This window comes from Opisthocomus hoazin, chromosome 2, assembly GCF_030867145.1.
Source record: "Opisthocomus hoazin isolate bOpiHoa1 chromosome 2, bOpiHoa1.hap1, whole genome shotgun sequence".
NCBI classification, from domain to species: domain Eukaryota; kingdom Metazoa; phylum Chordata; class Aves; order Opisthocomiformes; family Opisthocomidae; genus Opisthocomus; species Opisthocomus hoazin.
The window spans coordinates 43,719,392-43,741,680 of NC_134415.1; the positions used below are offsets into that span (position 1 = coordinate 43,719,392).

The following is a 22,289-nucleotide window of genomic DNA, read 5'->3' on the forward strand; positions in this document are numbered from 1 at the left end:
CTCTTAAATTTTGGACTAGTCGATATTCTTTTCCTCCAGATTTCCTTACCGGTAATTTAGGAGTGTTATATTCTGACTCGCATTCTACCAAAAGTCCATATTCCAAAAATTTCGTGATTAACCCCTCCAATCCTTTTTGAGCCTCCCCCTTAATAGGGTATTGTTTTTGTCTTACCGGTTTGGATCCAGGTTTCAAGGTCACTTTTACCGGTTCTGCTAATTTGGACCATCCCGGAACTTCATTTGGCCAAACCAAGGGGATTACTGAGTTTTCCACCTCTTCTGGAATTTGCTCTTCCTTAAAAGAATCCTGTAACATAAACACTCTCGCCTCTACAGCTTTTGATTCTGGTATCAATAATTCAGTTTCCCCATTTTTAATAGTTATTTGTGCCTCTAATTTGCTTAATAAATCTCGTCCTTACAAAGGCAACGGACATTCAGGCATATATAGAAACTGGTGAGTTACCCACTGTTTTCCCAATCTAAATTTCAACAGCTTTTAAGAAAGGTTAATTTTCTTTTTGCCCTGTCGCACCAACAACATCTACTGATTTATGACTAAATTTCCCTTTACATGTGTTCAATACCGAATAAGTGGTCCCTGTATTTATTAAAAATTCTCTTTCCTCATTTCTGAGCTTCTCGGAGAGGGGCTTGGAGGGGAGTTGGTTCAGCCACCCCCCCCCATCTTTCCCCGTGTCCTTCCTGAAACCGGGCTGAATCCCCCTGTCCCTCCTTCCATAGGAGAAGCAGAAGGACTATCAGCTTCCAAATTTTGATCCTCCTGATTATCTCCCCATCTCCGGTGAGGCACAGCTATTAATTTAACATCATCTTCCTCAAGTTTGTATTTTAAATACCTTTTACCAATACTACAAGCAGAACAACACTTTTAAAAATCCTCTTCAGATTTCTCTTTCTTTAAAACGATCACCATAGAATCGTGTGGATGTATCCCACACTGCTTCTGCCACTGTGGATGATTTCTCAGTGTGAAAAACAGATCTGCGTATATTATGTCATTTACCTTCCCTTTTACAAAACAACATGAATTGCAAGCTGGTGTTATAACGCAGTGTCCCATTCTCTGGCCATCTTTCCCCACCATCCAGAGTATACATCGGCCACCAATGATTGCAGTATTCAATCAATTGCTTCCGAGTCAAAGGATCACCCCCCAGATCCTTCCAATGTTTCAGAATACATCCCAAAGGTGTACCCCTTGGGATGGGTTTTTTACTCGGAAATGTGCACATTTCCCGAACGACCAGTGGTTGTGATAGTGCACTATATCACAGGCACTAGTCAGAGGGACCCCAGCTCTTGTGGGAGCTCCCTCTTGGATCCCAGCTCCCTGCTGGAATCTTGGAGACTTCAACCCCCTCCCCATTGAAGACTCCCCCCTTAGGCCCCGCGGATCCATCAGTATTCACAAGCAGGGTCCCATCTGGGTCGCCAGAAACTGTCACCGAAAATCCGGGAATAAACCTCGTAACACCAATGTAGTGTTAAAAGGCAGGCATTCTTTATTGCGGCGCTGGATGCACGGGGGATAATTCCACCGAACGTGCATACCTCATACCTTTTCCATGCAGTTTATATAGATCAAAAATGCACATATTCATTAGGTTTCCCAGTCCACCTATACATATGCATAACCTATCCCTTTCATATTAAAATCCAAGAAGTCATTTCCATAGACTCCTGCCAGCTGCGCTTGCGCAGTGCCTCCTAGTGGTGGTCGTCGGGGGTCCAAGATGAAGGCTCATCCTCTTCATCACAGTTTCTGCGCAAACTCAGTTCTCTTCTGGCTCCCATCCACACAGTGGGGTCGTCTTGACCGGTTCTAGGCGACTTCTAGCCCCTATCAAAAACTAACCCCTTTGTATGGAGATGCAAGACTCTCTGCTTCAGTTGATTTACACAATAGATAGGTGCTATAAATGCACCTGCAACTATTAGGTAATGCTATTTCTATTAAAATTCCCCTTCACTACTGTTGTTTAACATTAATGGTTACCTAGAGACTAGACCCTCTGTTCCCAGACCTAATGTCCAGGTGGGTAGGGCTGTACCAGGAACATAGCAGCACTGTTCATGTTTATGGTCAACTGATTTTTATCACCCTGGTTACATTTGGATATAAAATTTGTCTAGTGACAAATGAGAGTTCCTGTCTTGCCTTTTATGTAGTTGATTTCAGTAGAGTGCAGGGTGTGGTTACCTCAGTAAACTGCTGGTTTTATCCCCCTGGAAGCCCTAGGGCAGCCGCTATCAGTGGGCTAGTCTGGATCAACAGCCAAGTAGCCAAGAGCAGTTAACACCTCACAGGACCTGTTAATATCTCTTGGAGCCCTGTATTTATTGTAGAATGATGAGATATTTCCTAGGATCTGTGACTTGCTGAGTGGAGCAAGCAAGGACTAAGAGAACAGCCTTTGTAGTTTGTTTTGGGGAAGCCCCAGTGAAAAGGGAAGAGGTAATGTGCTGAGGCTGTCGTTCCACAACAGTCCTGGATGAGCCAAGTATTGCCCTCATGGCCATGTTCTTCTCCTCCTGCATGTCTTTGTCTTTCCCTTTAGTTGGGCCTGACACTTAGCCTGATCCCCTGCTGGGAATATTGGGGTCTTAAGATGCTTGAGAATGATTTTTTTTTTTTTTTTTTTTTTTTTTTTTTTAAATTTTTTTGGCTTTGCCTTGGGCAAAGCAGAAACCCCATTTCAGTTAATTCTGGAAGTTTTGTTGTGAAGTTCATTTAGTTCATAGCACAGTTTTGCTGGCCTGCTAAAAGGCAAAATCTCAAGATCCAACTCAGACAGAGCCCCCAGATGTCTGGCAAACAGCTAACCCATCTAAGGATTTGGCTTTTGCACCAAACCAGTTACTTTCAGGAATGCGTTACTATTGCTGTTTACATGAAAAGCCCTCTGAAACTGCAAAGTAAAACTAGCAATGTTTACTCGTATTGGTAATTATGCCTTAAAACATAGCCTGTAAAAATAATTTCAACTGTCACATTTTCAGAAACAGATTAAACTTAGTGAACATCTTGAAGACCTTTGTATGCCACTGTGCACAGCATACTTCATAGTTCAGTAGTCAAGGGGTTTTCCTTTCCTGCTTTGTTGGCAGCCTACTGCAGAACAGGTTATATGCTCTGGCTTTGTTTCTTCTAAGCCTCTGCGGCTTCTGGCTGTGGGAGAAATCAGGCACTAATTAGTCCCTGCTCTCAGCTTCCCCAGGAGCTTCCCTAGTCACATAGATCCTCCCAGGGGATTATGCAGGTAACAACCCACAGTGCCCTCTTTGTACCGCTTTTTCTGGAAAAAAAAAAAAGAGTAATGAAACTATTACTTGTCCATTTCCCCATGCTTCACAGCCAAGGTGGTAATGCCAAAATTATACCAGCGTAATACCATGCTTACATTATTCCAAGAATGGAGCAGAGAGTGAAAGCCAAGCCATAGTTTCATTCAGCTTTATTTTTATTTTTTTTAAAATAAAGGCTTTGAGAGTTCATAATGTCTCAGTGTAAGATTTATAGGCTAAAACTCTAGCCAGTCCTTCAAGCAGTTACACTTCCAGTTAGTGTGACTGGTCATTTGAGTGGAGTTACAGGAGGGTTGGACTAGACGACCCACACAGGTCCTTTCCAACCCCTAACATTCTGTGATTCTGTTTCTATATGTGGATTGGGCGACTGGGAACGATAGAAGGAATTGGTCTCCTGTGAGTTAGAACCTGTGCGCAGAGAAATGGTTTAGTAGAAACTGCATGGTTTTAATGAAGTTTTTTATTTCAGATATTCTATAGAAGTGATGTAGTATGGAGTATCCTGCTGACTCCTTTCTCTTCTTGAAGTATGGAAAACCAGATGAAATATGACTTGCTGGCTACAAAGGACAAAATGCAAGTTGGAGTCGGTAACCAGGCAAGGCTCCAGTGTTCAGAGGCAGAGGCTGGAAATTTACACTAACTGTTCAGAGCTTCGTTATTTAACAGCAAGTCTTCTGCTTACGAAGGAGGGATTTGAGATCTCCTGCGATGTCTTTTACCCTTAACATTCAAGTGTGTTTTGTGGGTTAGGATTTTTTCTCCTGTTGTTCCTCCTGGAAACAAAAACTATTGTTACACTAAGTAGGAATATTCATGTTGTGCTTTTTGTGCCATAAGGGATTTTGCTAAGCAATGAACCCTGCTTTGCTAGGCTATGTGCTTGCATGATATTCCCATGTTTCTTTCTGAGGAAGGAAGGAAGGAAGGAAGGAAGAAAGGAAGAAGAAAGAAAGATAGAAAGGAAGAAGACAGAAAGAAAGAAAGGAAGAAGAAAGAAAGAAGGAAAGAAGGAGAAAGAAAGAAAAAGAGAAAGAAAGAGAGAGAGAAAGAGAGAAAGAAGGAAAGAGAGAAAGAGAAAGAAAGAGAGAGAGAGAAAGAAAGAATGAGAGAGAAAGAAAGAAAAAGAGAGAGAAAGAGAGAAAGAAAAAAGAGAGAAAGAAAGAGAGAGAAAGAGAGAGAAAGAAAGAATGAAAGAGAAAGAGAGAGAAAGAAAGAAACAGAGAAAGAAAGAAAGAGAGAGAGAGAGAAAGAAAGGGAGAGAGAAGGAAAGAGAGAAAGAAAGAGAGAAGGAAAGAGAGAAAGAAAGAGAGAAGGAAAGAGTAAAAAGGCACAGCTAATTGGATGTATTTGGAGCCTCATATTACAACTTACCGACACGGACCTTGCAGAAGGTAATGGCAATTGTATACCAGTAAAGAGGGTTTAAAGGATTTCCAAAGCACAGGAGAGCAGCTGCTATGTGCAGCTGTGTGCATGCCCTCATGTATAGAAATGTAACTAGGCAGCTTAGGCTCTTTGGGAAAGTATGACATTTAAAATTAATCCAGCTCAGGGTTCAACATTACTGATTTTACTTACTGGCTTTACTTTATTGCTGCTCTCTAGACTTTCCGCAGTAGTCAGGACAACTCCTTCTGCTGCTGGGCAGGTCTTGGAAGGACTCAAGGGATGGGCACAGAGCTGAAAAAATGTGGAAAAGGCCATTACAAGGGTTGTAGCAAATTCCAGCTATCACTGGTGTGACATCTTAACTAAACGAAAGAAAACCCCAAACCCTTCTCTTTTTTGGCCTGAAAGTTTTGACCTACAACATACTGAGTTTTCATTGTCTTTTTCAGAATGAAATTCTGTACATTTTTAGGATGTTATCTTGCAGAATTAATGGAACTTTGATCTATGGGTTGTTCAGAGACGAAATGTATATAGATAAACTGAGAGGTGAAGTAAGCTTTCGGTTGTGCTTGCTGGTTTACATAAGAGGTGGACTACTACTTAGTAGTGCTTCAAGGATCTAATAGATGTGTTCCAATTAGTCTTCTCAAACTGACAATGCATCATGTTTCTTGACTAAATGCAGTGAGTTATGACACCCTTTACAGTATAAGGTACTCTAGGAGGTCGGATGTCTCTGATGCTCTTCCAGAAAGAGATGTTGGTGTATTATTGACTTGCCAGGGCTAGGACTCCATGGTACAGGCTGGCTCCTTGTTTTTGAAATCGTGGCACCAAAATGCAAAGAAGCCTTTCAAAGAGGACAGTTCCATTTCTGGCTTTCCTGCTTTAATGTCTAATTTCACTACTCTGTGTGTTACTCAGCTTTGATACTAGCGGGTATTACTAGAGATTAAAGGTATTTTCAGGGAACCCTTTTTCAGAACTCGGCAGCTGAGTGGCCCTATTCTGGTACTTTGAATTCAGTTATTCATAAAATGCTGGTTAGTGTAGCAGTAGAAGTGATGAATTCTGGATGAGTGGTAGCCAGGCTGGGTATTTTGTCAGAAGCTCACCTATTAATACTCACACCTGTAGAGTTTATGCCACACATTTAAGTTGGTTCTGCCATTGAGACTGGCTTTCTCATCTTGTGTGCAAGGTTGGAACTACAGCCGTTCATGCCCCCGGTCTTCTTCACCCTTAAGACAGCATCTGCTCGTCCTGTCTCTGGAGCATTTTCCCCGGGAGCATTGAATTTATGTATTTTGGGAGGGAGAAGGGAGGAAATTGAGTACCTTTTTCAGTCAGCTGTCCTAAAAATAGCTCCTCCTGAGGGAAAGTCTCAGAACTCCCATTGAGAGGGAACAGAGATCTTGCTGAAAGAATTGCGCATGCAAGAACCAGGGAGAGGGAAGGCGAGACAGAGATTTAGCTGAAAAACTAGCGGAAGAAAAAAGCCTCTGACTTGATACTGCTCCAGTAAGTAAGAAAATTATTCTTCCACAAGGGTTCTCCATATTAGTTGGTTAAAACCATGGTTTTCTATCCGCGTGGAGAAGACTGAGGAGTCTTCCTTCCACTCTGGTCACTGCCCGGATTTTGGGAAGGTCCTTCCTCCCTTCCCATCTCCCTGTCATTCTTGGACAAGAGCCTTAGACAGTGTTAAACTCCTGTGCGTGTAGCCAGGTGAGAAGGATGGTCTATGTCCTGCAGCTTTGCAGAAGCGTCTGACTACTTCCTTCCTCTGTCTTTCACTTGCCAGAGCTACAAACTCCAGCTACTCATGACCTCAGTGGGCTTTTTACTGTCTGACCAGCTAGTTTGGAATTTGATTTCCTTTGGTAGAAGACCAGGTGTTGTGTTCTTGTAATTAAGATTACTGCCTTTGAAGTAGCAGGTACCTGTGGCAAATGGAGTGAAGGGTGTTAGAGATTGATTATAAAGATTGATTATAGAATAGAATAAAATCGTAGAACTAGAACGTACACTCAGCTGTGTAGACACAACTGTGTTAAGAAACCATACAATTGGTATCTTACAATTGGGATAGAAATTAATTGTATGGATTGTATCTAATAGAATTAATTAAAGAAGCCAAGATGACCCTGAAACCAGCGAGGGAGAATTCTATGAAGACAGAAGAACAGAAAGAACTTAATAAATGATGTACTCAAAGGAACGGAACGGTTGCTTAGGAAACTTATGAAGATTCTAGCCTTGATGTAATCGGTTTAATAAATGTATATAAACTGGTCTAGCGAGTTAAGTTTTGCCACTCACTGAGGTGATGGCCCAACTCTGAGTTGTGAATAAAGCAAAACCTAGTGTAACCCACTCGTGTGAGGATAAAATTTTTAACAATGGGAAACTTCCAGTTTTCAAGTGCGTGCTGGTTTTAGTAGTCAGATTGTTATAGATTGCCTTGTTGCTGTTGTGTGCTTCCTAGAGATGGCACTCAGTATGTGTCATTTAGAGCAATTCCGAAACTGCTCTGACGTACTCTGTGACTTGAAGTGGTGCACCCCTTGAGTGGATAAGGAAAGCCTCCATTAGATGTGAAACAAAATTATCTGCAGTATGCAAATACCAGCAAAATGTTATTTAATCTGAGTTGAGTAATAGCTTTATTTCAGAGAAGCTGTCTGTTCCTCTTTTTAATACAATGTGTTCAAGTGCTGCGCTCATTATCTGACGTGCTTTCCTTTTTGGGTAGGTGTTGATGAATGCACCAGCATCCAGGAGCCTGTGAAGGCAGCGAATGCTCCAACAGCGTGGGAAGTTATTTCTGCGTCTGCGTGCAGGGTTATGTCACCTCCGTGGATGGCTCCCGCTGTATTGGCAGGTATTCCACCCTGCAGGCTTTTAGAGCTCTCCAGGCTACTAGGGCAATTTACACACAGCGGCAGCAGACCTCCTGTCCCAGCCATCTAGCACTCCCTGCCCCGTCGCAGGACCTCACTATGTGCTAAGTCACTCGTGTCTCTGATCCAGCTACTTAAACTTCATAACATCCTCCTCCGATGATGATTGGCAGTGCAGCCATCTTCGTGGAGAGAGGGGATTCCTCTGTGTCGAGTTTATTGTAGTCTGAGAACTCCTGCCTGAGATCTGGATCTTGTTAGGAAATAAGCAATGAATATCTCCTTGTTGTCTAGGCAAATATAGGAAGTGTTAAGTATATTTGTTTCTCTAATCCACATCTGATGAAACCAAAAGCTAAGCTGTCTTTGGTTCTAAAGGAGCAAACATCCTTACTTGGTATTTCAAGTTCCATCTCACATAGGTTAATTCACCCTGTGGAGACCAATGTAAGGCACATATACAAACTGCGAAGGCACTGAGTAATGTATGCTGAGGTGCCGCTAGTTTGACTGGAGCAGATAATAAAACAAACCAAATATTAGATTTCAGTAGATTGCAACTTTTACAGGACAACTTATTTCAAACCTGTTTCTATAGTATTAAAAAAGGTGTATGCTCATTTTCACATGTGGTAATTTCTTTTGTGCAGCGGCACATGCCAAATAGATGGCATAATCCATTCTGAGGAATTAACTAAAAAATACCTGCATACCATGTGTAAAATCGTTAACAATTGCTAAGAATAGTATGTTTTGTAGATTTCTTGTCGTGGTTCTTATTTCAGACATCTCGAAGCACTGTGTTGTCATGTTGGGAAGGGGATGGGAATTCTAAAGGGATTTTGGAATTACAGATAAATGATGTAAGCCAGTAGCACCACAAGACCTACAAGTGATTTCACATGGATAATTTTTTGCAGAAAGTAGCCAGCTTTTGTTACCCAGGTTCATCTGAGGAGTGCCAAACCTGAAATATGTTGTGGCTATCCTCAGGAGTACTGAGAACCTATCATCTCCAACAGGATCAGTATTTCTATGGATTTTGGGCGTGTTTTAGAGTCTGGTTTGTAAAGTCAGGTCCCCAAACCAATTGCACACAAATCACGTGCCCTAGTTTGCCGAGGCAGGCTCTTATGCCACAGAGTGTCCTTCCCTGAAATGAAGATGTGCCTGAAAGTTTTTGTGCTCTGAGATGTTCATAGCACTGGAGTATAATTTGTGTACTCTGGAATTATCATGTCTCCTTTACTAGGAAGAAGAGTGAAGAATGTAATCCTTGTATGAATACAAGTTACGTTATTCTTCACAGTTTAAGATAAATATTTGCTTTTAATCCAAGTATGAGGATGTGCATAGTCCCATGTCTTTCCAAATTCATTGAGCTTTTCTCCTTGTCAGCATTCAGGAGTGTAACAACAAAAGATCTAGGATGCGTCCTTGAAGGAACTAGAATGTAATGAACACTGACGTATTTATGTAGAGTAGTTTTCACATGGCACTACTAACAGTACTGTTGTACATTCAGTCTACCGAGCAGAGCAGGCTGGATAGCGTTTCTTCAGTCAGATACATCTACACCAAGGCAGAATGAATTAAATGAATTTAGTGATGTTGCAGCTATTACATGAAATGTCTCAGGTTTTGCGGTAGTAGGCTATTGATAGATTTGTATTTAGTTTCTATTGACATTGCTTTGTATCTTTTGTATCATCCGTATTTCTTTCCTGTTAGCTTGAGCAGACTTGAAGATTGCCTGCTGGATTGATGCAAGGCTGGTGTCACTGCAAATATGTGATCCTGCAGTAAACCAAATGCGGAATGCGTGTGTGCTGGTCACCTCAGAGAATTATTGGATGTGTTTTGGGATATTTTGGGGTTTGTTTAGGGTTTTTTTTTACTACAACTTCTTAAACATTTTAGTTGTTACAGGAGTTGAACAGGGGAAAGCAATTTTGAGAGTTCGTGTTGTTATAGATGCTCGCCTCCCGTGATGAATCCAAATTGAGGAGCCAATTGTTAATTAATCAAGTGTGAATTTATTAGCAATAGAATGTATTTAAGCAAGCCATGAAGCAGGCAAAACAGCGCTGGGCGGCCGGGGAGTCTCTTGCTCCGCCAACGGTCCGCACCGCACCTCCCCCAGAGTCCCTTTTTATAGTTCAGTAGTTCCGGTTCCACGTAGCACATCCTGGTCTCTTTCTGTGGCTGCGCATGCTGTTGCTAGGGGGTCGCTCTGGTCCCTCTGGTGGTCGTGAGGATGAAGGCCGTAGTCTTCCTCCGCGTTGTGGATCAGTTCCTTTCCTTATTTGGTCATGTTGACCCAATACATAGAAATCCCCGCTTTATTCTTTCGACAATGATTAAGGAAGTGGTTATGCAAGGGTTGTACATTAACAATACAGCAAATACCAAGGTAAGAGGGAAGGGGGGGGCCTCCTTCACCTTCCAACCGGGTTGAGAACAAATCTTATATGCTTTGGTTTATTACAGTGTTACTGTTTTTTGTTTTCTTTTTCAATTGACTTTCAGATCAGAGGGCAAGGACGTGTTTCTCCAACATAGTGAATGGCAGCTGTGCACAGGAGCTTCTCGATAGGTTCACCAGAAGGCAGTCCTGCTGTGAGTCTGACCGGTGCTGGGCCCTCGGGTCTGTTCTGGAGATGTGTCCTGTCAGAGGATCTGGTGAGTAGCTTGTTGGCTGGTTGATTTCTTTTCTCCTTCTTGCTTCTTGTCCATTCTAGTTGGGAGGGAGGTCATGGCCTATTGTAAACTGCTCTAAAATGTGGGCTAAATGGAAAAAGAAAGTCAGGACTTTCATTAATATTAATTCTTGTGTTTTTAATACTGATATTACCATCTGTGAACTTTTTTTTTCTGGTCCATGATTGTTTGGGACTGGTTTCTTTAATGTCCTTTTGTTGACTATGGAAATAGTTCTTGGGAAATGGGAAAGATTTTGTGGTCAAGCTCAAAGAGGGAATGACTCTGAGGGTCCATAGTTCGTTTTGATTTGAAGGAACAGCTGCTCTCTTGTTCCATTAAATTTTGGGTTACTTTGAACTAAAAATGCATCAGTATTTCATTTATTCTTTGAGCTGCTCACAGACCAGTAGTCCACATCCCTAGTGAAGCGTATTTTCAGTTTATCTATATCAAGGTGTCTGAGTGACCAGGGTGTTACAGTGCTGCTAGCAACACCTTAACAAAATAGTTTCACAAAATAGTTGTACCTTACAGCATTTCCTTTTATTATTTTTAGTGTCTTTCCTTAAGTAACACCTGCCACAATTGTGGTGAATGACTTTGTGGACCCCAATCTTATGCTCGACCAGAATCATTTTGTTGCTCAAGTGAATACCTTATAAACTAATGCAGTAGTTACTAGGGCCAGTCAGCTTTGGACTCGTGGCTTTGCGAATGCCAGTTCACGGTTGCTGTTTTCTAGGATCTTTTGCAGCTGGATGTGTGAAAACAGCTTCTCTCATGAGAAGAGAGAAGGGAGACACAGGATGCGCTGATCCTTCAGGGTGATGGGGCCGTGCTGTTCTGTCTCAAGTTCTATGGTTTCCCACATTTGCCCCTTTTTTGTTTAGCCAGACACTGCTGACAGTAAGAGCTGACATAGTTCGGCCTTCAGCTTTCTACAGTCTTCTCATTGAGGCCCACACAAACTCCAATACTAAAAACAGACGTAAGAACACAAATGCTAATAAAAAGACATAGAGATGTGAAGTGCACACCATAACCTGCTGGGTGTAAAGAAGGATCAAATTAGCCTGAGGCTGGTACGTATATATCTTAAGGGTGGGTGTCAGGAGGATGGGGCCAAGCTCTTTTCAGTGGTGCCCAGCAACAGGACAAGGGCCAACGGGCACAAACTGAAGCATAGGAAGTTCCACCTGAACATGAGGAAGAACTTCCTCACTCTGAGCGTGATGGAGCACTGGGACAGGCTGCCCAGGGAGGTTGTGGAGTCTCCTTCTCTGGAGATATTCAAGACCCGCCTGGACAAGGTCCTGTGCAGGCTGCTGTAGGTGACCCTGTTTGGGCAGGAGGGTTGGACTAGATGACTCACAGAGGTCCCTTCCAACCCCTACCATTCTGTGATTCTGTGATATTGATGGCAAATCTGTTATCTAACATATGGGCGTAGATTGGTTTACTTGCATCCAGTTTTCTTTCTGTGTGGATGGTGGGATCCAAGCACTGCCTGACCACAACATATCATTATTGCCGATTGGAGGGTATGCATCCCACCATGTCAGGAGTTGAAATAATGGTGGATCAATGATATAAGCTCAGTAAATTTGCGTTTGGGTTATAGGTATACTCATCACACATACAAACATCCATAACAATTAGTATTGGGTATTCATATTAATCACCTAGGCTAAGATCAATGTATCTAAGGGCATAACTCATTAACTATATAAGCTAAAATCAGTGTACATAAAAGCATAAATCTGCAGAGTTCACCCCATCTGTTCCCTGCTGCACCAAATGCTTCCGCAAGCCTGAGAAATCAGAATCCAGATACAACAATCTAAAGTCAAGAACCAGAAATAATCAATACCTGCAGAACTGACCAAACCAGAAGATGCAAAGGCAGTTACTCAGTCCAGACAAGTCCGTTAGATCGCAGAAACTAAATAAATCCATCAGATCACATAAATACAAACACTATGACAACAAACACATGAAAACACACAATCATAGTCAGGACTGGACACGCACAAGCACACCAAGTTTCAGCATAAATCCAGGTATTACAAATAGACAGAGACTTACAATAATATTCAACATTTAACAGACAAATTGCCGAGCCTCGGTTTCAGGAAGAGTACTTTCATTTCAGTTCTGTTTTGGGAAGGGTACGTTTGCTTCTCCCCAGGGATATAGCCCAATGCTGTGAAGCTTTCACTACGACTAGCAGGCAGGCAGCGAGAAATAATACTAGAAGAATGCCTTTACCTTATTGATGGTCCTTGCTCAGAACTTCTCGGTCCAGGGATCGGAGGTTCTCCCCAAGAATCCCTTGGTGCCAGCTGGAGGTCCTGCGATCCCTCGGATCACGGAGGTTCAGGAGCAGGGTCCAATCTGTGGTGCCAAAATCTGTTACCGGAAAGCGGCAAAATAATTGACTCTCTAAAACTGAATTTTGGAGTTCTAGAGAGCAGGCATTCTTTACTGCAGTGCTGGACGCACAGGGGATAGTTCCACCCAAATGTGCGTACCAAAAAGACACAACTACGAGATATTTATGCCATGTTAACATACATAATCGTTACATTTCCGAGAAGTGCTTATCATTTCCCCCCCCCCTTTTTTTTTCTTCTTTTTTTTTCATATATTAATATCCTTTGTACATGTCGATTGGCACCTCTGGGCAGTTGTTGGGAGCCCTCAGATGAAGGTTCATACTTTTCCTCATGGTGTCTGCTAGTTGACCTTTTCTTCTGCGCAAACTCAGTTCTAAAATCACATATACCGTGTCCTCCAAGATTGCTTCGTTATACAAAGAGCTGTTGTGGGAGATAATTGCCAAACATAGAAGAAATGTATTAATCGGAGTGGGTGGTGCACCCACTGCAGCCTTCAGAGTACTTGCATTTGCTGTAATTTTTTCAGTTTTCCCCGTGTAATAGGATCATCCGGAGTGGATCTCTTCTGCTTCCACGTCAGAGGTTGCTTCTTGAAATTGAGTGTGGTCATCTCTGGCATCAGATTCTGTGCTACGTTCTTACAGCTCATGATATGCTTTCACATATTTTGCTGGTAACCATCGAGGGCCTGTTGAAAGAACGCAGGCGTACCCTCTTCCCCATGTTATTAGTTGTACAGGACCTGTCCATTGCGATTCCCCAAATTCTTTATACAGTACTTTTGGCTGAGCCACAAATGGAGGGACCATCCCGAATTCGTGGTCAATTGCTGTTGTAAATAACTGTTGATCAGCACAATTAAAAAAATTAAGTACATATAATGCTTTGTCTAACTGTTCCTGTGGGGTAGCACTGCCCATAGGATTCCCCTTTTTTTGTTTACCGTAGCTTTGAGGGTCCCATGGACATGTTCAACAATGGCTTGTGCAGTGGGAGAATGTGGTATACCTGTAACATGTTGTATACCCCAGTCTTGTAGGAAGATAGAAATTGCCCGTGAAACATAAGCAGGACTACTATCAGTTTTAATTGTTTTTGGAATGCCCATAGTGGCAAAACATCTTAGCCAGTGGCGTTTCACGTTGCATGCCTTTTCTCCCGTATGTGCCGTCGCTATCAGAAATCCTGAGAAAGTATCCACACTAACATGTACATAACGCGATCGACCAAATGTTGATATATGTGTAACATCACTCTGCCACAACTCATTGGCTTGTAAACCACGAGGGTTCACTCCTGTATATGATGATACGAGTGTAATACGTTGGCAATCAGGGCATGCACGAACAATTTCTGTGGCTTGCCCTCGGGACGAAGCAAATAGTTTGCGCAAGGAAGAGGCATTTTGATGAAGGAAGTCGTGAGATAATCGGGCTTGCTCAAAACTGTGCGGCAGTACTGCTGCCATTGTCAGTTTGTCTGCTACAGCATTTCCTTCAGTTACTGGTCCTGGTAGAGTAGTGTGTGACCGTATATGCATTATGAAATATACATGTACATGATTTTTAAGTAGTGTAGCTAATTTCAATAGCGAGGAAAAAAGTTGTTTGTTACTGACCTCTTTTATCATTGCATCTTCAGTGCATTGAACAATACCCACAATATATGCAGAATCTGTGACAACATTGAGTGGTTCAGTCTAAAACAATTCAAAGGCATGCAAGGCCGCTGATAGTACAACTATTTGTGTTGATCCTTCAACGATTAAAATAGATGTTTGCCAATCTGACAAATCAGTTTGTTTCCACACAACTACAGCCTTATGTGTTTTCCCTGATCGGTCCAGAAACACTGTTTGTGCTCCTTTAATAGGAACAGGAACACATCGTTTTTTTGGCTGCAATAGAATTTGAGAGAGGGAATGTAACAGCTTATGTTGTGGAAGGGTGTAACGTATCTTATTTAAATAATTAGCTAGAGCGGCTTGCAGCAATAAGGATTCCCTGTTTAATACCACAAAGTCATCTTTAGCCAGCGACAGATAAATAGTAGCAGGGTCATGTCCTGTCAATAGCTGACAACGATTCCGACCTTGTGCAATTAAGGACACTATCGTGTCTGCCTTTGTGGTTAATGTTTTCATGGGCGTATGAGACAAAAAGATCCATTCCAGAGTCTTCAACTCCTGCGTGTTAACATACCACTGACCTAAAAGAGCATAAGGCTGGAAAAAAGCATAAATTATATACAAATGTATTGGTAAGGTGACATTGATTCTGGAGCCAAATGAAGTTGCGATTTTATCCGAAACTTTCTGCAAGACAGTTTTTGCTTCTGGTGTCAATCTCCTGGAAGCTAACAAATCTGAGTCCCCTTTCAACAAGGTAAATAGAGTGGACATCTCTTCATTTGTGATGCCTAAAAGGGGTCGTACCCAATTAGCTATTTCTAATAATTTCAGTAAATCATGAAGAGTGGTGACCTGATGAACAAAACGCAATGGTTGTGGGAACACTTGTGAAGTAAAAAGTTTCTGTCCTAGATACTTCCAGGGCTGCTCTGCACCTTTTCTGGGGCTGTCTGTAACCTGTAGATCTTTAATGACGATTCTAATTTGGCAAAAGCAGTGAGCAGCACATTTTGTGTTTCAGCAGCAAGGAGGATGTCATCCATATAATGGTATAAGTAGATCTGATTGAAAGATTGCCGTACTTCTTTTAGCGCTGCATCCACGACTATCTGGAAAATCGTGGGGCTATTCATCGTGCCTTGGGGCAGAACGACCCAATGGTGTCACTGTGTAGGTTTGCTGTTGTTAATTGAAGGCACAGAAAATGCAAAATGAGCACAATCATCAGGGTGTAAAAAAATTGTAAAAAACCAGTCCTTTAAATCAACAACAAAAAGAGGCCAATCTTCTGGAATCATAGCCGGGTTAGGGACACCAGGCTGTAGTGGCTGCATTGTGCTCATTACTGCATTTATAGCCCGTAGATCTTGTAATAATCTCCATTTACCAGACTTTTTTGGAATGACAAATCCAGAGGTGTTCCGTGGGCCAGTAGATGGTACCAGGTGACCTAATGCCAGCTCTTTGTCCACAAGGAATTCTGCTGCAGCAACGATACTGTACACACTTTTTCCAACCAAGGGCTTGGATGCAAGGAAAACGGTTCTGGCCGTGCCGTTTCTGGGTCGGGCCGGGCCTGGCGGGCACGCCGGGGGCAGTGAAGGGGGGGCTGGGCTGGGCCGTGCCGCTGGTTGCTGATCAAGGGGAGCTCACCAGCTCAGTGGGAAGGGGCGACGCGTGGGGGGCCATGTGCCCCAGCAGGTGTGAGGTTTGCTGACCCGTCTGGTGCGGTGACTGCTGGTGCTGCAGGCTGTGCTGTGTCGGAGGGACTGCGCGGTTTTAGGCTGGAATTCACCTTGCTTTGATCTCAGGTTGGATATGTCAACTGTTGTAGAGGGACCCTGTTGTACTTTTGCGGTTGCAAGCTGAAATTGCAAGATCTCAGCGACTTCTTCTTGTTCAATTTGCCTCATAATAGCAGTTTGTAGCCGATCTAAAAAATGAACAGAGGGTTCCTGAGATCCCTGTCGAATTGATACGAAAGACGTTTCTCGCCGGCCAAGATCTGGCACCTTTTGCAAGGCCTGGAGAGTTAAATCCACGGTTTGCATAAATACTGCTCTTGGTAGCACCGCTTGCACTCCCCCCGTGGCGTAATTTTCTTGACCCAGCAACTTGTTTTCTCCAATACCTAGTTCAGCAGAAATTTTCTCCAGAACTTGTACAATTACAAGTTCCTTATATTCTGATGCCCAGATGGTATATTGTGCAGATGATAGAACCATGCTAAGTACTGATCACCAGTCAGAAGGGGTCATGACAGGTAATTCTCCTGTCGCCTGTATAAGGTTCACAGTAAACGAAGACTGGAGACCATATTCTCGTATGGATTTCCGAACTTCCTTAATAACCTTGTATGGTAAATAAGCATACTCTGGGGCTTGGTTAGGCTTATATACTACAGGCATAGCTTGAAGGATAGAAACATCTCCTTTGTTGAGTGCATTAATCCTCCATTTATCTAACAATATGTTCAGCTGTCCGACAGCATTCAGTGGTCCCGTACGAGTTAGAGGCTGTGTAGGAGCCAGAGGAGGGGTGTAGGAGCAGAAGGGAGCGGATTAGGAGCAAAAGGGGGGGTTTAAGAAGTGACATACGCGATACTGATTTTTGTCATTGTGGCTGTAAAATTTCATCTGCTGTGGGGGTGGGGGTTGCCATAACCTTCACCGGAGTTAGCGGTGGGTATAAATCAGGTCCATCCTCACAGAATCACAGAATCACAGAATAGTAGGGGTTGGAGGGGACCTCTGTGGGTCATCTAGTCCAACCCTCCTGCCGAAGCAGGGTCACCTACAGCAGGCTGCAGAGGACGTTGTCCAGGCGGGTCTTGAATATCTCCAGAGAAGGAGACTCCACAGCCTCCCTGGGCAGCCTGTTCCAGTGCTCCGTCACCCTCAGAGGGAAGAAGTTCTTCCTCATGTTCAGATGGAACTTCCTGTGCCTCAGTTTGTGCCCATTGCCCCTTGTCCTGTCACTGGGCACCACTGAAAAGAGCTTGGCCCCATCCTCCTGACACCCACCCTTCAGATATTTATAAGCATTTATTAGGTCCCCTCGCAGCCTTCTCTTCTTCAGGCTGAACAAGCCCAGCTCCCTCAGCCTCTCCTCATAGGGCAGATGTTCCAGTCCCCTCACCATCCTTGTAGCCCTCCGCTGGACTCTCTCCAGTAGCTCTTCATCTTTCTTGAAGTGGGGAGCCCAGAACTGGACACAGTACTCCAGATGAGGCCTCACTAGGGCAGTGTAGAGGGGAAGGAGAACCTCCCTTGACCTGCTGGCCAAACTCCTCCTAATGCATCCCAGGATCCCACTGGCCTTCTTGGCAGCCAGGGCACACTGCTGGCTCACGGTCAACCTGTCATCCACCAGGACACCCAGGTCCCTCTCCGCAGAGCTGCTCTCCAGCAGGTCCACCCCAAGCCTGTACTGATGCATGGGGTTGTTCCTCCCCAGGTGCAGGACCCTGCATTTGGCTTTGTTGAACCTCATCAGGTTCCTCTCTGTCCAGCTTCTCAGCCTATCCAGGTCATGCTGCATGGCAGCACAGCCTTCTGGTGTATCTACCACACCTCCCAGTTTGGTGTCATCAGCAAACTTGCTGAGGGTACATTCTAACTCTTCATCCAGGTCGTTGATGAAGAAGTTAAACAAGACTGGGCCCAGTACTGACCCCTGAGGGACACCAGTAGTTACCAGCCTCCAACTAGACTCAGCGCCGCTGATGACAACGCTCTGAGTTCTGCCATTCAGCCAGTTCTCAATCCACTTCACCGACCACTCATGCAGCCCACACTTCCTGAGCTTCCCTAGGAGGATATTATGGGAGACAGTGTCGAAAGCCTTGCTGAAGTCTAGGTAGACAACATCCACGGCTCTCCCTTCATCTACCCAGCCAGTCATGTCATCGTAGAAATCTATTAGATTGGTCAGGCATGATTTCCCCTTGGTGAATCCATGCTGACTACTCCTGATAACCTTCTTTTCTTCCACTTGCTTGATGATGGCCTCCAGGATAAGCTGCTCCATCACCTTTCCCAGGATGGAGGTGAGGATGACCAGCCTGTAGTTCCCTGGGTCCTCCTTCTTGCCCTTTTTGAAGATTGGAGTGACATTGGCCTTTCTCCAGTCCTCGGGCACCTCTCCTGTCCTCCAGGACCTCTCAAAGATGATGGAGAGTGGCTCAGCAATGACATCCGCCAGCTCTCTTAGCACTCGTGGGTGCATTCCAGTGGGGCCCATGGATTTGTGGACGTCCAGATAGCTTAAGCGATCCCTCACACAGTCCTCCTCGACCAAGGGAAAGTCATCCTCTCTGTGGGCTTCTTCTCTTACCTCCGGTGCCTGGGATTCCTGAGGGCCTTTCTTGGCACTGAAGACTGAAGCAAAGAAGGCATTCAGTAGCTCTGCCTTCTCCGCATCCTCCGTCACCAGGACACCCGCCTCATTCAGCAGCGGCCCCACATTGTCCCTAGCCTTCCTTTTGCTGCTGATGTAGTTGAAGAAGCCCTTCTTGTTGTTTTTGACATCCCTTGCCAGCTTCAATTCCAGGTGGGCCTTGGCCTTCCTTGTCACATCCCTGCATGCTCTCACCACGTTTCTGTACTCTTCCCAAGTGGCCTGCCCCTCTTTCCACATTCCATGGACCTTTCTCTTCTGCCTGATCTCTGCTAGAAGCTCCTTGTTTAACCATGCAGGTCTCCTGCCTCCTTTGCTCGATTTCTTTCTCAGGGGGATGCATTGCTCCTGTGCATGGAAGAAGTGTCATTTAAAGAGCGACCAGCACTCATGGACCCCCTGCCTTCGAGAGCCCTGGCCCACGGGATTCCTCCCAGTAGCTCCTTGAAGAGGCCAAAGTCAGCCCTCCTGAGGTCCAAGGTTTTGATCCTGCTTATCGCCCTGCTTCCTCCACGCAGGATCCTGAACTCGACCATTTCATGATCACTGCAGCCGAGTCTACCTCCAGCCTTCACATCCTCCACCAGTCCCTCCTTGTTTGTTAACACAAGGTCCAGCAGCGCGCCTTTCCTTGTTGGTTCTTCCACCACTTGCATCAGAAAGTTATCATCGATGCTCTGTAGGAACCTCCTGGATTGCGCCTGCCTAGCTGTATGGTCTTCCCACCTGATGTCAGGGTGGTTGAAGTCCCCCATGAGAACCAGGGCCTGTGACTGTGAGGTGTCTATTTCTCTGGGATGAAAAGGGTCGTCAGATTCTGGTGGATCTGTCCCCCGCATTCCCTGTGTTGAGTTAGGGGTTTCGTCGTACGTAGGACTACATATTTCAGAAGACTGCAGCTCGGTCTGTTCCTGCTTTTGCGAGAACGGAGGAGGGGCAGCCGATGCTTGTAAGATAGTTTCTGTGGGTTTTAGAGCATTTAAAGCTGTATACACTGTTTTCCAAGTTGTAATGATTTCGTCAGGGACTTCGAGCTGCAAGTCCTTTTTTGTCTGCAGTTCCTCCCCCAACTTTGCCCACAACGAGCTATCATACGAACCTGAGGAAGGGTACCATGAGCAATAGTCTCTTATCCAAACTAACAATTTAACCAACGTTGTAACTGATACTGCAAACCCGTGTTCTTTCAAAATTCTCTGTAAAATCTCTTGATGGAGCTTTTGCTCCTTTGTAGCTGACTCTCCCATCTTATAAATCCGCAGCTGCTCACCTCGGTCGTTCCAGTGAAGGGTGATGTCTCCTCTTGTGTGTGCACACGTGTGCATATGTCTCTCCTCTTGGTCCCAGCTGCGGTTCACCACCGGTAATAATCTCCAACTCTGAATACCTTCATGTCCGAATATCTTCATGTCCGAATACCCACGTTCGGGCTCCATTTGTGGTGAATGATTTCATGGACCCCAATCTTGTGCTCGATCAGAATCATTTTGTTGCTCAAGTGAATACCTTATATACTAATAAAACAGTTACTAGAGCCAATCAGTTTTGGATTCGTGGCTTTGCGAATGCCAGTTCACGGTTGCTGTTTTCCAGGGTCTTTTACAGCTGGATGTGTGAAAACGGCTTCTCTCATGAGAAGAGAGAAGGGAGACACAGGATGCCCTGATCCTTCAGGTCACGAGACGGTGCTGTTCTGTCTCAAATTACTTGGTTTCCCACAACTCTGAAGATGACAGCAGAATTATGTCCTTTTTAGGACTAACTACATAACTATAAACAAGCATGAAATGTATGGAAAAAGCATACTTTTGCTGGGAACTATTACTTGGATTGTAACAGTTAACTTGTAATATTGTTGTCCTGCGTAATATTACAACCACAGAAAAAACCTGTTAATTTTTCCCAGGGTGCTACATGAAAAAAGGCAAAATCTGAATAGAAAACCATGTGTGTTGTATTATATTCTGTCTATAATAACCATTAATTTCTTGCATTTTAAGAAAGAAGCTAATTTTTTTTTCACTTAAAGCATTTACTCAAGAATTTCAAAGGAAATGATTGCAGTTAGGTGGCAAAATCTCCTAGAGTCCTTTGAAAGTCCACAATTTGCTTTGAAGTGTAGAAGAGGCAGGCCCTCCTACTCTCTTTTTGGATACTTAGCTTTAGGAAGCAGGTGCCAAAAGCAACAGGAGGTGGGAGTGCTTGGTCTCTTGATGGAGAACTTCATCTCGTTGCGAGTAGAGTCTGAAGTCCAGTCCAAAGGCCACAGAAGTTAATGGAATGATCTGATCGCTGCTGTTTTCAGTGGGAATTGAGTTAGGCTGTAGGAGATCCAAAACGGTGTGGTGGCATTTAGCCATGACATTCTCATTAATGATGATAGGAACTGAACTGTTATAACCCTGTCTAACATGGAGCACTCGCACTTTTCCATATTAAGATTGACTTTGTAATGAAGGGATTTAGATACTTTTTCACTGCATAAACCTCAATTCTGATTGGCATCCCAGTATTGAAATGCTAGAGAATTTGCAAGCATCCCCTTTGGTTTGATGAAGTATTTAAGGAAAAATCCCAAGTCTGGACCTGCTCATCAGACTGTTTTGCTTGTTTGTTTGCTTAATCTGATGGAGTAGAGAGCTTTGGCAGGGGCCATGTCCCTGCGTTAGCACTGGGGTGTGGGAGTGTGTTGTCAGGCTTGGAGCTTGGCATGCCTGACGTCAGCCACTGCCGCAGGACTGCGGGCACTGCCAGGGCGTGCTGATGGCAGCTCTCTGCTTGCGCCTGTTGCGCTGCCGGTTAGAAACTTAATTAGGAAGAACTACCTGTCCGTCTTGCGCTCCTGTCTTTTTTTCTCTTCCATGTACAACACGCATACATTTGTGTCCAAACAGATATGTGTGAAACTAGGCTGACTGAAAAAAAAAAAATCTGGTCGTTTTTTGTGGTGACAGTTTTTGTCACGCTTCTTTGTTTGATTTGTTTTTTCACCATAAAAGTACTTAGATAACAATTTCGACTTCAATGACTTCTTGCTTTCACCCAGCATGGTTCTAAAGCAAATGGACTACTTTATTTCCTCAAGTCTGCTAAAATTAGACCTGTACTTCAGCATGATTCATTTCCCAAGAAGCTTTGTGCGTTATAGCTAAAAATGAGCACCATTGCATATATCGATTTCATTGCCATGTGCTAGATTTCTGTGCAGCTCACAGGTCTGTTGGCCTGGAAAACAATTCAAGTTTCTTTTGGAGTTGCTTCTCAGGTGATCAAACACACAAAAATAACAAAGCAAAAAACCAAAACAAAACCCCAAACCCGTTCCTCTCCTCACTCTTCTTCAAACGTGTTCGTGGGAGGAAAATAACCAAACCGAGACTTGTGTAGCCTTTCCGTTTTCTGTAAAACATATCTACCATGAGACAATCCCAGCTGGATATTGAGTCCTAAAACTATGAAATGTGATGGTGCAAATACAAACTGATCCTAATGAAAACTGCGTTTCAAAACTTTGCGGAGAACAAG

At 43.9% G+C, this 22,289-nt stretch overlaps 1 protein-coding gene across 1 annotated transcript in view; it reads left to right on the forward strand.

The window, feature by feature from the left end:
• The window catches only part of LOC142360516 (fibrillin-2-like), a 48,203-nt gene that overhangs the window by 11,216 nt on the left and 14,698 nt on the right, over positions 1 to 22,289 (forward strand). The window contains exons 2-3 of the mRNA XM_075413448.1: positions 7,487 to 7,615; positions 10,164 to 10,316. Of these exons, the coding sequence (XP_075269563.1) occupies positions 7,579 to 7,615; positions 10,164 to 10,316 (190 nt within the window). The 5' untranslated portion in view covers positions 7,487 to 7,578. The remainder of the gene's footprint in view (positions 1 to 7,486; positions 7,616 to 10,163; positions 10,317 to 22,289) is intronic.